Source organism: Pseudophryne corroboree, chromosome 4 (assembly GCF_028390025.1).
Source record: "Pseudophryne corroboree isolate aPseCor3 chromosome 4, aPseCor3.hap2, whole genome shotgun sequence".
Taxonomy (NCBI): Eukaryota; Metazoa; Chordata; class Amphibia; order Anura; family Myobatrachidae; genus Pseudophryne; species Pseudophryne corroboree.
Window position 1 is genome coordinate 60809659 of NC_086447.1, and position 15617 is coordinate 60825275.

General features: G+C 50.2%; 1 protein-coding gene and 1 long non-coding RNA gene across 2 annotated transcripts in view; one reads left to right on the forward strand and one right to left on the reverse strand.

Annotated features, from left to right (window-relative positions):
* Positions 1-1901, reverse strand: part of XKR6 (XK related 6) — a 341964-nt gene extending 340063 nt beyond the window's left edge. Inside the window, 2 exon segments of the mRNA XM_063915086.1 lie at positions 1224-1634; positions 1636-1901. Of these exon segments, the coding sequence (XP_063771156.1) occupies positions 1224-1634; positions 1636-1874 (650 nt within the window). The 5' untranslated portion in view covers positions 1875-1901.
* Positions 1264-8818, forward strand: LOC134908877 (uncharacterized). The gene is made up of 3 exons (XR_010175814.1): positions 1264-1484; positions 8245-8307; positions 8692-8818. It is a non-coding gene; the product is annotated as an uncharacterized LOC134908877 (long non-coding RNA).
* The last annotated feature ends 6799 nt before the right edge of the window (positions 8819-15617 follow it).

Below are 15617 nucleotides of genomic sequence, written 5' to 3' on the forward strand. Positions count from 1 at the left end.
GGGGGGGGGGGGACAGAGCTGAGCGCTGGGGTGCAGCATGGGGGGGGGGGGACAGAGCTGAGCGCTGGGGTGCAGCACCACAGGGGGAGCAGAGCTGGGGGGCAGCACAGCATTGTCCTGTATAACTGCTGCTGCTCTCACATCCAGCCACTGCAGATCAGCACCACGGGTTGGGGACAGCTCCCAGCGCTCAGACAATACCTGACCTGGCTGCCAAACACACGGAGCTCAGCTCCTGACATTGCACCAAATGCCCAGACTCCGTGTACAGCTGGGGGGGATCACACAGGGGTGTATGCAGGCTGCAACATTTGGGTGTAACAGCCGGGGCCGAGAGCTGCAGTGTCTCCTGATCCCAATCCCTCCTCTAGGAATGGCAGAAGGTTATTCACTGGGGCCCAGCTAGTGCTCCCAGGAAGGGGCCACACTGCTCAATGATGGAGGTTACTGGAGCTCTCTCCCATTATATCACGTTATAATATATTAACACATCAGCAGCCAATGCACCAGTGCGTCCACCCATGCAACCCCACCATGTACAGAGCATCACCCCCCCATGTACAGTGCACCCCCCCTGCAACCCCACCATGTACAGTGCATCCCCCCCCTGCAACCCCACCATGTACAGTGCATCCCTCCCCCCTGCAACCCCACCATGTAGAGCATCACCCCCCCAACCCCACCATGTACAGTGCATCCCCCCCCCTGCAACCCCACCATGTACAGAGCATCCCCCCCCCTGCAACCCCACCATGTACAGAGCATCACCCCCCCCCCCCAACATGTACAGTGCATTACCTTCTGCACCCAAAACATGGACAGTGCATACCATCCTCCAACCCCAATATGGACAGTGTACCCCCCCCCCCCACCATGTACAGTGCATCCCTACCCATAAACAGAGCATCCTCTTCTGTACCTAAAACATGTACAGTGCATCCCCTCTTGTAACTCCAACATGGACAGTGCACCTTTAGCACCCCCACAATGTACAGTGCATTCCACCCTGCACTCCCTCCATGGACAGTGCATCACCTCCTGCAACCCCATCATGGATAGTGCACCCCCCACCACGTACAGTGCACCCCCAAAATGTACAGTTAACACCCCCCCCTGCAGTCCCAACATGTATAGTGCAACCCCACCATGTACAGTGCCCCCCTCCCAGCAGCCCCAACACGAACAGTGCACCCCCAGAATGAGCAGTCCCCCTCCCCTCTTACCTCCACACCTGCCCCATCTGCAGGACATGGATGACCGTCTGCCAGATCCAGACAGAGAGCCTGCAGAGGTTGCTGGGGGTGGTGGTGGTGGTGTAGTGCTGGCGGTGGTAGTAGTGGTGGTGGTGAGTGTTGCCCATCATGGGGGGGCCCCGGCTGCTCAGCCCCTCCACCGCCCCCAGCCCGCCCCCGGAGTAATCCTGCGCGAACCACCTGAAGCTGAGGATCTGCACCAGCACGGAGGGCACCAGCACGAGGAACAGGGTGAGCGAGAAGCACAGGTAGTCCCGCTGGGAGTAGTAGTCCGCCGCCAGCCACAGGTCGGTGCCCACGTCCCAGAAGAAGACCATCAGGGCCAGCACGATCCACAGGCAGTCCAGCCAGGCCCTCTCCCCCCTGGGCTTGGGCGGCTGCTGGGGGCTCCTTGTTGCCCCCCGGCGTGCCCTCCCCGCCCCCTCCCCGCAGCAGGGAGCGCAGGCAGGCCGAGCGGCAGCCCCAGTAGCAGGAGGACGTGTTGCAGCAGTGGCAGATGTGGATGGAGCTGCTCTCCCCGGGCTCCCCGTCCCCTCCGCCCTCCCCGGCCGCCGCGTCCAGGTTGTGCAGCTGGGCGAACCCGGAGCCGACCCCCAACATGCCGTCCGACTTCGCCGCCATCTTCCTCCCTCTCCTCCTCTCCTGGACGCCGCTCCAAAACGGGGGAAACCCCTCCGCTTCCGCCCGGCTGACGTCACTTCCGCCCCCTCCCTGACGCCTCTACACCTTCTGCCCACAGGAGAGTTCAAAATGGCCGCCCCCCTCTTTTTTTTTGTTTTAGCCTGGGACCCCAGCCCTGTGCCCCTGGCTCTCCTGGCTCATGTCATGTGACTGCCAGGGGGTTCCATGGCTACATTTAGGAGTCCCTCCAAGGCTTCATACATAGGACCCCCTAACATAGCCCCTGCCACCAGCTGCTCAGTGCTCTGCCCCTTGTCTGTACTCTTTCATGTACAGGACCTGGGTTGGTTATTATTACTATGCTTTTCTTTAGCACTAAAGTGAGAAGTTCTGGAACTCAGCATGTTGTGGAAGGTGGTCTGGTAGTGCCACAGTCCAATGGTGGTCATTCCGAGTTGGTCGCTAGCTGTTTTCGGTCACTGTGTAGCGATCAGGCAAAAAAATGGCACTTCTGTGCATGCGTATGCGGCGCAATGCGCACGCGCAACGTACTTTCACAACAGCCGATGCAGTTTCACACAAGGTCTAGCGACGCTTTTCAATCGCACTGCTGGCTGCAGAGTGATTGACAGGAAGTAGGAGTTTCTGGAAGGTAACTGACCGTTTTCGGGGAGTGTGTGTAAAAACGCAGGCGTGACACATATAAACGCAGGCATGGCTGGCCGAACGCAGGTCGTGTTCGTGACGTCAAAACAGGAACTAAACAGTCTGAAGTGATCGCAAGCTAGGAGTAGGTCTCGAGCTGCTCAGAAACTGCACAATCTTTTTTGTAGCAGCGCTGCGATCCTTTCATTCGCACTTCTGCTAAGCTAAGATACACTCCCAGAGGGCGGCGGCTTAGCGTTTGCACGGCTGCCAAAAGCAGCTAGCGAGCGAACAACTCGGAATGAGGGCCAATGTCAGATTATAGACTTAATAAATAGTTATACAGGATACATATGTCAGCTGACATAACGTGTCCTGTATAACTCATTATTAACTCTTTATTAACGTGTTTATCGGACATTAAACTGTGACACTACCGGATTCCCTTTCACAAAATACACTTTCTCCAAGTCTTTATACACAGGACCCTCTAACGTAACCCCTGCTACCAGACGCTCAGTGCCCTTCCCCCTGTATGTACTATATCATTTACGGGACCTGGGTTGGTTATTATTACTATGCTTATCTTTAGCACTAGGTAACTGCAGTTTTAAAAGAAAGGGGGAGATGTACTAAGTAGTGAAAAGAGTGGAGAAGTGAGCCAGTGGAGAAGTTACCCATGGCAACCAATCAGCATTGAGGTAACATTTATCATTTGCATACTAAAAAATTATACAGAGCTTGTTAGTACATCTCCCCTAAAGTGAGAAGTTCTGGAACAGAGTATTTTGTGGATGGTGGTCTGGTAGAGTCACAGGGGGTCATTCCGAGTTGATCGCTAGCTGCCGTTGTTCGCAGCACAGCGATCAGTCTAAAAATCTGCATTTCTGCGCATGCCTATGGACCGCAATGCGCATGCGCGACGTACGGGTACAAAGGCCTTTGTGGTTTTGCACAGGTTCTAGCGACGTTTTCATTCGCATTAGCGGCCGCAAAAAGATTGACAAGAAAGGGGCGTTTCTGGGTGTCAACTGACCGTTTTCAGGGAGTGCTTAGAAAAAACGCAGGCGTGCAGGGAAAACGCAGGCGTGGCTGGCCGAACGCTGGGCGGGTGTGTGACGTCAAAAGCCAACCCACCAACGTTAGAATCAACGCACTCGAAGAGTAAGTCCAGGGATGGGTTTTTTTTGCACAAAATATTTTTGCAGGCGCTCTGCTGCACAAGCGTTTGCACTTCTGCAAAGCGAAAATACACTCATCGGTGGGCGGCGACTATGCGTTTGCACGGCTGCTAAAAACTGGTAGCGAGCAATCAACTCGGAATGACCACCACAGTCCAATGTCAGATTTACAAGTTACTAAAGACTTAATAATGAGTTATACAGGATTCATACAATATGTCAGCTGCTTAAAATGTTGACATGCAGTATGTAGACTACATATACTGTATGCCAACAGAGTACATGCCGACATGTATAATGACGGCTTGTAACATGATGACACTGCCATGTCAACATGTTTTTAATGTCGACAGCTAACCGTATCCATAACGTTATGTTGACATTTTAACCATGTTGAAACTATAACATTCGACATTCTGCTGTTGACATGAATGTCAACAAAGTGAATGCTGCCTTGGGGAATGCATGCCGGTTATACATATAAAAATCGTTCTGTAGGCAATCCACTCATCCTTGTTGTTTTACCATGTTTAGTGGTGTATTTACTAAATATCATTGTTTCCCATTTTCATCTTTGAGCGCTGGATTTAAGTGGGCAACATCAAAAAAAGCAAAACAAGCCACATGATGCATGTAGGACTACTGCCCTTTTAAATCCGGCCAATTAGAGTCAGCAGGTTTGAGAAAACGATCTTTAGTAAATATACCCCAAACCCTGGTATCTAATCTGTCAAAAAATAAAATAAAAATGACAGTACGATATGGCATATTCTAAATTTTTTAAATTAAAACAGTAATTGAAAAAATAAAAAAAAACACTGAACAAATTGCCATTGAACAATTCGGTCACCCCACTTGTTTTCTTAGAATTGTTTTGGGTAATAAATATTGATGTTAAAAGGTGTCTGTGTGGATGAAACATGACAGTTAGGAGCTGATTAGCTGGTACTTTATCTCCGTCCACTTTATCTCTCTCCAAGGCTTAGGGCCTAATTCAGCATGAAATGCTGCTCCGACAGCGTTTGCATGCTGAAGCCCTGTGCAGTGTGCGCACTGGCAGAAACCGCACTGCACGTGCGCACACAGTGAGATGCGACGGGATCTCACATGTGCAACAAACGCCTCTGCCTGTCAATCAGGCAGGGGTGTTCGCAGCGCGGGAGGGGACCTGTGCATCGGGAGCGGCGTTGGGGGGGGCGTGGTCCAGACTGTTTGCGGGGTGGGCCACGGCGGCTGCGTGACATCACACGCAGCCGCTGCGTAGGCAGAGGGCAACCCTAAACATGCAAGAGCATCACCATCTTGCGATGCGCTCGTATGCTGGGAGGGGAGGGCAGGATCCGGCAGGCGGGGCGGACTTGCCCTGTGCTGGGCGTCCCCCTGCATGTCAGAGTAAAGGGTTGTAGATGTGCGATTTTTCGCACATCTACAGCCCATGCTGAATTAGGCCCTTAGTACATAGAACCCTTGGTCACTGTGGGGGTCATGCCGTTTTTCGCAGCGCAGCGAACAGGTTACTACTGCGCATGCGTATGCACCGCGATACGTGCGCGCCTCGTAAGGGTACACAGCGGATCGTTGCTGGGCGATGGATTTAACGAAGAATCCATTCGCACAGCCAATCGCAAGGAGATTGACAGGAAGAGGGCATTTGTGGGTGTCAACTGACCGTTTTCTGGGAGTGTTTGGAAAAACGCAGGCGTGTACAGGTGTTTGCAGGGCGGGTGTCTGACGTCAATTCCGAGACCAAAAAGACTGAAGTGATCGCAAGGGCTGAATAAGTCCAGAGCTACTCAGAAACTGCAAAAAACGTTTTCATCCCACTTGGCTGCACACGCGTTCGCACACTTGCAAAGCCAAAATACACTCCCCCGTGGGCGGTGACTATGCGTTTGCACGGCTGCAAAAAGTAGCTAGCGAGCGATCAACTCAGAATGACCCCCTGTGTAATCTCTCACAGAAAGTGTATAATATGTCATTTATTATTTTTATTTTACCCTGACTTTATTATTTGAGACATCATTAGTGTAATTAGCACTCATTGCTAATAAACCCAGCATAAAAACCCAATCTATTTTCTAGCTTTCCAAACTTCCTAAAAGTTATAGTGGCTGTTGGGGCTTAGTAAATCACTAACAGATTTAACAAATACGCTAGACAATATTAAAGTGGATTTCATTTAATAAATGGCTGTAACAATGAAGATATTATTTTTGCAATCCCTTAGTTATTAATTGCAAAGGACATGGGGGGTCATTCCGACCCGATCACTCGCTGCAGTTTATCGTAGCGCAGCGATCGGTTCGGATCTGCGCATACGCCGGCACTGCAGTGCATCGGTGCATGCTGGGCGGCCGAAGGCCGTTGTATTGTAGTGATCGCCTCTGCCTGATTGACAGGCAGAGGCGGTTGCTGGGCGGGAGGGGGCTAGACGGCGGCGTTAAGCTGCTGTTTAGGGGGACACGGTACGGCCAATGCAGGCATGGCCGGACCGTTGGGGGGGGCGGGCCGCGGTGGCTGTGTGATGTCACACGCAGCCGCTGCGACCCAGGCAGCGAGGAGGTTCTCTCGGCCAGCACTGACATGCGGGGCGGACTAGCCCTGTGCTGGGCGTCCCCCCGCAAGTCTGAGTACCTGATCGTAGCTGTGCTAAATTTAGCACAGCTACGATCAACTCGGAATGAACCCCATGTTTCTACTTATATCAATGGGATTATCACTTTATCAAATGTGTCTGATTTACAACATGTATATCTAGATAGAAAAATAAAAGATATTTAGTACTCCGGAAGTACATATGATTCATGAACCAACCAATCCGTTGGTCGTAACTAAAGTCTGGTAAAATATGGGGGCAAATGACAATTGTCCATTTGCTCCCAAACGCCGGAAAATGTCCAAAAACGGTCGTTCAGCAAAATTGGTTAAATCAAACACATGTAACCGATTTGTCTGAACGACTGTTTATGAGTGTTTTCCAGTATTTGGAAGTGAATGGTTGATTGTCATTTGCTCACATCTATTACCACATTTTCATTCCAACCAGCGAATTGGTTGGTCAGTTTGACAGAAAACCGTTTGGCCACAGATGTTGATAAGTGATGCTGTTACTAGCGTTACTCATCATACAGTGGGGGTAATTCAGACCACACAGCTGGCGATCAGATCCAAAGTGCGCATGCACCGCAAAGCGCAGGCGCGACGGATGGCTGCAAAGTGGATCACCGGCTAGCGACGGGTTTGTGCGAAGGATCATTTTGCACGGGCGTTCGCAAGGAGATTGACAGGAAGAGGGCGTTTGTGGGTGGCGACTGACCATTTTCAGGGAGTGTTTGGAAAAACGCAGGCGTGTCCAAGCGTTTACAGGGCGGGTGTCTGACGTCAATTCCGGTCCCGGACAGGCTGATGTGATCGCAGCGGCTGAGTAAGTCCTGGGCTGCACAGAGACTGCACAAGATCTGTTTGTACAGCTCAGCTACACATGCGATCACACACTTGCACAGCTAAAATACACTCCCCTGTAGGCGGCGACTATCTGATGGCAGGGCTATAAAATCGCTGCCCAATAATCAGGTCTGAATTACCCCCAGTGATGGAATCTATTTGATCCAAAGATGCATAACCTTAGGACAGCGGTTCTCAGACTGTGCGCCGTGGCACCCTGGGGTGCCCTGTGTTGGTGGTCCAGGACAAATTACATTTATTTATGGTCAATGTAACAGGCCAGACTAGTGCTAGTGTCTTCCAATCACAACATATGTGGACAAACAGAAACAAATCCTGTCCCTCACCACATAACTGAGCCTAAAGATGACATATACCCACTTTACCTAATTTAATATTTCTTTCTAAACTTTTGGCCTAGGGGGGCTGTGAAAAAAATTCTGATACTTTAGGGTGCCGGGGGGGGGGGTCTCAGAAAAGTTTGGGAACTACTGCCCTAGGGGCTGATGGCCTGATGGACCGGGCCAGCCTAAATGCCTGGTCTAGCAGCTCTTATCGGCTGCACAGCACAAAGAGAGACAGGCTGGCCGCGAGCAGCTCCGCCTCCTGGAGAGATAAGGGCGTGTCACGAGGCCAGGCCCCTATGTCTTGGCCACACACCCATGTGCCAGGGACCCTCCTATGCGCGCAGAACCGAATGCCAGGACTGTTTTACAGCCCCAGTCTGTCCATGCATAACCCACTTCCTCTTGTGCATATAAAGACCGGTCCTTTAACAGCTGTAAGATGCTTGTTCTGTTCGCAAGGGGTAGGGACCGGGGGGGGGGGGGGAATGGGGACAATGTTGAGTGCTGATGGGGAGAGCCTTCTATAACCTCCCCTACCGCAGATTAAGCCCTGGTTACGCACCCCTTGTCAAACATGACCATGACTGTGTTGAATTGCAATGATTTTCCTTCTTGATCTGTTGTAAAATTAGCAAACTGGCTTCCTCTTTCTCCAAAATGTTGCTACTCTCACTTCTAAGGAAAGCAGCATCTTTAAAGGCAGTGTATTTTATTTACAGAACTTAATTGATTTCAATGTTTTATTATTTACAGAACAGGATGGTATCAGGATACCGACAGCGGCCTCCCAACGCTCAGGATCCCGACACCTACTAGGTAACTATGCTACCCCTAATCCCTAACCTCCCTAACCCTCCTTTCCCACAGCCTGACCCTAACCCTCCATCCCCTGCACCCTAACCCTCCCTCCCCCACAGCCAGTGTCGGACTGGGACATAAAGGGCCCACCAGGGGATGCTGTTGTAGGGGCCCGTGGTTAAGGGTGTGGCCAGGCTCTACTGGGGTGTGGACAGCCACCACAGAGGTTTGGCTACCTATTATAGAGTATATGTTCTGTTCCCCTTGGTAAATATATAATAAACCATATTCATGCAACCTAAACGTAACCCCCCCCCGGCAGCCTAACCGTCCTCATGCAACCTAAACGTAACCCCCCCCCCCTCCCCGAGCAACTTACCTCTGAGCGGTCTTTACTTCAAGGTTCCGACGGTGGTGTTCCAACTGCCGGGTGTTTCCCGAATGCCAGAATCCTGACCGGATCCCATACAAAACACCATAACCATGCCATAAGGGTATATCCAATAATTGGCATTTCCGCAACATAGATTTATTGTTTCCACAGCTTGTACTAAAGACACCACAGGGGTAAGTACATTCTCCTAAACTGTTGTAATTCACACCTTCTGCTTTAGTTTCATTGACAGTTCATGTGACATAAAATAACAGCATCACATCAACAGCCCAAAGGCACAACATTTTTATAAGTAATACCTTTTATTTTATAATTTACTTATTGAGATCATGGAAGGTACATTCTAAAGAGGAGCTGTCACCTGCATACAACGATAGGTATAAGACAACAACAACATATAAACAGGTGCTATGGTAACTGTGCGCCCAGCTACAAATGTACGTGGTGATATAAAGGATAAAGCATTGATGTAAAGGTCAGGGTGCTACTTACTGGTAATTACTTTTTTAGCTTCACTTTTCCATTTTTATTGTAATTACTCCTCAAGTTATCCTATGTTTTGTCTTAAGAGAGTGGTCATAAGGAAAGTCTCTACTGCATGTGTCCCAGGCGCGTCACGTGTGCATGTTTTAATTACATTGGACAATATTCACCCAAAAATTAGCTTTTCCGTTATAATGTGCGCATGGAAGATGAAAGGTGGCACAGTAAAAGCGTAGCCCTGGGAGTTGGTTTGTTCCTTTCACTCTTACGGGGACATGTACTAAGCAGTGATAAAAGTGGAGAAGTGAGCCAGTGGAGAAGTTGCCCATGGCAACCAATCAGCACTGACGTTACATTTATAATGGCCCTCATTCCGAGTTGTTCGCTCGGTATTTTTCATCGCATCGCAGTGAAAATCCGCTTAGTACGCATGCGCAATGTTCGCACTGCGACTGCGCCAAGTAACTTTACTATGAAGAAAGTATTTTTACTCACGGCTTTTTCTTCGCTCCGGCGATCGTAATGTGATTGACAGGAAATGGGTGTTACTGGGCGGAAACACGGCGTTTCAGGGGCGTGTGGTTGAAAACGCTACCGTTTCCGGAAAAAACGCAGGAGTGGCCGGGGAAACGGTGGGAGTGCCTGGGCGAACGCTGGGTGTGTTTGTGACGTCAACCAGGAACGACAAGCACTGAAATGATCGCACAGGCAGAGTAAGTCTGGAGCTACTCTGAAACTGCTAAGTAGTTAGTAATCGCAATATTGCGAATACATCGGTCGCAATTTTAAGAAGCTAAGATTCACTCCCAGTAGGCGGCGGCTTAGCGTGTGTAACTCTGCTAAATTCGCCTTGCGACCGATCAACTCGGAATGAGGGCCAATTTGCATACTATAAAAGTATACAGAGCAGCTGATTGGTTGCCATGGCTCCACTGGCACACTCCTCCACTTTTATCACTGCTTAGAACATGTACCCCTTAGAGTCTAATTTATTAATCAATTCTGCCATTAAAATATCGGGAAACTGCTGTCTCACACAGGTTTAAGGGCAGAATTAAGTATCCCTGTGATCCACCACAGAAAGCAAGAGCTCTCCGGCCGCCAGGCCCCCACAGCAGCTGTCCCCAATATTCTCTGTGGGGATGGTATTTAACAATGGCGGTAATTCAGACCTGATCGCCAGGCTGCGTTTTCTCACAGCCTGCGTTCAGGTCCGAACTGCGCATGCGTATGTACCGCAATGGTACAAAGCAGGCGATCGCAAGGAGATTGACAGGAAGAGGGCATTTTTGGGTGGTAACTGACCGTTTTCAGGGAGTGTTTGGAAAAACGCAGGCATGTCCATGTGTTTGCAGGAAGGGATCCTGACGTCAATTCCGGTCCCGGACAGGCTGAAGTGATCGCAGCGGCTGAGTAGGTCCTGGGCTGAGCAGAGACCGCACAAAATCAGTTTGCTACACAGGCGTTCGCACACTTGCACAGCTAAAATACACTCCATCTGTAGGTGACGACTATCTGATCGCAGCAGTGCAAAAATCGCCTGCTAGCAATCAGGTCTGAATTACCCCCAATATCTGCCAAGTTGCATGCTTGAGCGTTACGCCACCTTCAATAGGGAAGCACTGCCAGAGAGAAGGTGATAACGCACCAGCCAATCAGCTCCTAACTGTCATTTTTAAATCCCGTAATGATTGGCTGGTGCGTTATCACCTTACACTTATCACCACTTTATCACTTCTCCGGGCTTAATACATCTGCCCCCTATCCGGTGGGCTGCAGTTGATCCCACTGTGCATGGCGACTGCAGAGCTTTGCGCATGTGATGCTGGAAGCCACAAATGCGCAGTTGCCCGCCCGATTGCATATGATATCAGTAAAGTGATTATAATGACTTTATTTGTTACTGATCTGCCCTGGCAATTTAAACAAATACATTTGAAGAACGAAAAAATAATCCTTATTGCCGTGATAGGAATCTTCATTTTCAGACGTTAGCTACAAGTTATAATAAATATGCCCCATACTCCTAAATACAATTTCCCGAGAATGGTGTGTGTGCTAATCACTGTATAGCCCAGGCTTTACAACATTTATCCTTGTGTGTATAAACCTGCTTGTCATGTACACTTTATTATACAATCATTGGCGGTTGCAGTTTTGCATATATCACACCCCGCGTAGCTCCAATATGGAGCGTATGGGGCTTTACAGAGGTCCCAGGAGAGATATAAAGCAATACTACGTGGAATTCCTGTGTAAGATCATGTGTAACGCGGAGAGGAATCCGCTCGCGTCCTGCGCAGGTCTCCTAATGATTCAGCAGATTCTGCAGCATCGTGCCTCCTTTGAAGTGTGGTTTTCTGCAGACGTCACTGTGAGGGTCCCCGGAGGGGAGAGGCCTCATTAAAATCACACACATGCTTTAAAAATCGGATAACTAGCAGTCAAGCCAACACTGATAAAAGCAGATCAGCTGCCTGCGTGACAGCGTGAATATTCCAGGACGCCTCTACAGAACAGTCCAGCTCTGCCCTCAAAAGTCCGTATCTGTGCTTGAACTGCATCTGATGAGCAGCCATGACATCCGTCGCATCGGTTGCACCATTAATGCCTTTTCGTTTTTGACCTGGGTTTAAAGTGGAGTAAAACCGAATACTGTAGCACAGAATATAACCGCTGTTCTTCTTGTTACTGGCTGTCAATAATATTTGCTTGGTTGGTGGAACCTCGTTTTCCAGCCACTAAGGGGATAAAACCCGTTGCGTATGATCAAACTTGCGTTGTTTTTCAAACACAAGGCAGTTAGCAGCTTGAGAACCATTTATCATACGCAACAAGTTTTACCATTCACAGTGAGTTTTATCACCGGTTGATAAATGAGCCCATTTGTCCGAAGCTGTGGACTTTGGTTGACTAGACAATGGCTGTAGAAATTCCATTTATGTTTTGCCAGGTGCGTTGAGATTAGTACTACCACATGTGTTTGGCCTATACGGGTTGGGTATGAAATGGCGAGTCGGGTTGCTGGCGGTCAGGGGGCTGACACCGGCATCCCGACAGTCAAAATCCTCCCTTTCAGGTGCCTAACCCTAACCCACCCACCCCTCCCCCCGCAGCCTAACCCTAACAAAAAAAAACCCACACGGGGTGGCGCCTAAACCTAACCCCTCTTTCCGCATCCTAAACCTAACTGTCCCTCACCCCCATGCAGTCTAACCCTATTTCCCCCCGGTGGTGCCTAACCCCTATCCCCTCCCTGCAGCCTAAATCTAATTCCCCCCTGGCACCCTATGTCCTCCAGGGGTCGCCCAAACCTAACCCCCTCATCCCCTGCGTAGTATTTACTCCCACCTCTGTGTCAACAATCAGGATCCCAACGGCCGGGATGCCAGCTTCGGTATCCTATCACCTTTCGGGATTCCGTCATGTGTCGGGATTCCGGCTCGTGCGCTGGGATCCCAATCAGGATTGTAACCACATCCCGCCTGTTCAGGTGCTGTTGTGTGATTCTTATCTAGAAACGCCTCATCTTCCCGGTTACAAATCTCCCTGGTGTACTGCTAAGAGCACCAAAGGGCTTAGGGAACATCACCTAAATCTTCTTTCATCATCATCATCATCATCATTATCAACTGCTGAGCTGAAAACTATGTGTGTGCTATTAATGGTGGTATGGCAGAAGAAAGGTGCGCACCAGTGGATACATGAGGCAACAAACTGCCCAGTACTTAACCAGTGGGGTGGTATATTCTGCAGCACATCCATACTCACAGTTATGCGTATACAGCCTCTTATCATGAAGCGGAGCATACTGGGTCACCAGGCGGTGACTGTATCAGGGTAGCGGTGCAGGAAGCAAGCGGTATCAGTGTCTCTGTAGGCTTCGTTGATAGCAGTAATCTCAGGGTCTCACTGGGAAGTGTGGAAGACGTCCATCTCCCACTGTGGTACTCTGAACCAGTGACATGATGGCGCTACGCATTCACAGAACCTCCAATGGCGGCCATCTTGGGTAAGGATTATAGCCTCCCTAAATGAGCAGTAATGGAGTATGTGCAGTAATGCTCTCCAGCTTCAACACAAACTGCTGTGACTGAAGAGGGGCTTTTTAAACCAGAATCCAGATTTCCTGGAAATGCAATAGAACTTCCTGCCCTTCAGAGGACATAAGTGTTGGCTGCTGTTAGGTGTCTGTCATAGAGGAATCCATCAATGTTGATCTTTGGCCACAAGGTCAGTGTGAGTCCTGTTAGTCCCTAGGCACTAGGGGGAGGGTTAGGTGTAGGGATTAGGGTTAGCGATAGAGCCAGTGTACTCATTGGAATGCAGCTCCATCAGATGACAGTCACGGGATCCAGAAGACGTTGCTGCAGCTGCCAGGAGTAGGTCAGCCACCATCCTATCATGTCGACATCTCATCAGTGTTGAAATGATGAATCTCAACAAGATCAATGTTGACATTCTGCATGTCAACATTATGAGCAGGTGGACAGTCCCGCCCTTAATGGATCTAGCTCTTTATGTTGTGTATACTGTATAATGAAACCTGCAAGTATTAGAACCATTCTGCTGAGAAGACAGACCTTGCAGAACTGCCCATGCCCTGGTAGAAATTAGGAAGCTTCAGATCATGACATCTGTTGAATTACAAGTGAAAAGAGCACCCCAAACTTACGTCTGCTCCGTAACCATACACATGTCTGCTCCAACGCACTTTGGGGGTCATTCCAAGTTGTTCGCTAGCAGATTTCGGTCGCTGTGCAGCGGTCAGGCAAAAAATCGGCACTTCTGCGCATGCGTATGCGGTGCAATGCGCATGCGCGTCGCACTATTAAAACGAACAATGTAGTATCACACAAGGTCTAGCGAAGCTTTTCAGTCGCACTGCTGGCCGCAGAGTGATTGACATAAAGTGGGCGTTTCTGGGTGGCAACTGACCGTTTTCAGGGAGTGTTCGGAAAAACGCAGGCATGCCAGGAAAAACGCAGGCGTGGCTGGGCGAACGCAGGGCGTGTTTGTGACATCAAAACAGGAACTGAATAGTCTGAAGTGATTGCAAGCGCTGAGTAGGTCTGAAGCTACTCTGAAACTGCACAAAATTATTTTGTAGCCGCTCTGCGATCCTTTCGTTCGCACTTCTGCTAACCTTAAATACACTCCCAGTGGGTGGCGGCATAGCGTTTGCACGGCTGCTAAAATCTGCTAGCGAGCGAACAACTCGGAATGAGGGCCTTCATCAGCATTCGTTCTGAGTTTTGTCCTGAAAGCTGTGATATAAAATGGGTTGGGCCGGCGCTAAAACATATACTCAAGGGAAGTTCTCTTGATTCTGATTTTACTTTTGCCACTGGACGATGTGTACCAGGGACGTGCAGTCAGGGGAGGCAGGGGAGGCAGTGCCTCCCCTGTCATAATGATTAAAATAATAAAAAGAAGATATTTATAACACAGTCTGTTTATAAATATCTTTTTTTATTATTTCAATAATTCTCCCCTCCCTGTGGCTGCTTGTGAGGGACAGCTGGGAGGCAGCGGGAGAGGTGCCTCCCGCTGCTAACACTAAAAGTCCGGGCAGCGTGGGGCGGGCAGGGGGCGGGGCGCAGCAATGGGCTGTGAAAGCCCATTGAAAATGAATGGGGAAGCGGCACCTATACTGGTGCCGCAATGACAGGGGCGTGCATTCAGCCCCGATGAATGCACGCCCCTGTCAGTGCCCCAGATGTGATTGGCCCAGCGGATCCAGTGCTGGATCCGCTGTCCAATCACTAGCGAGCCCCCTTCCCGGCTGCAGCAGGCGCCGTGGGCTGTGTGGGCGCCCGCTGCAGCCGGCACCGCTGACTGACACCAGAGGTCATAATTGACCCCTGGTGTCTGAGCGGCGCTACTATGGGAGAGACGTCATGAGTCATGGCGTCTCTCCCATAGTACAGTAGAGAAGAGCCGGCGGACGGAGACGGAGGACAGCGCTGCAGGAGCGGTAAGTATGTGTGTGTTGTTGTTTTTTTATGTGTTTGTGTTGGGGGCAGAGCAACAGGAGCACAACAACAAGGGGCACAGCAACTGGGGGGCACAACTATAAGGGGTACAGCAACGGGCACAACTATAAGTGGCACAGCAAAAGGGGCACAACTACAAGGGGCACAGCAACAGGGGCACAACTATAAGGGGCACAGCAACTAGGGGGCACAACAACAAGGGGCACAGCAACAGGGGCACAACTATAAGGGGCACAGCAACTGGGGGGCACAACAACAAGGGGCACAGCAACAGGGGCACAACTATAAGGGGCACAGCAAAAGGGGCATTACTACAAAGGGCACAGCAACTGGGGGGCACAACAACAAGGGGCACAGCAACTGGGGGCACAACTACAAGGGGCACAGCAACTGGGGGGCACAACTACAAGGGGCACAACTATAAGGGGCACAGCAACTGGGGGGCACAACTACAA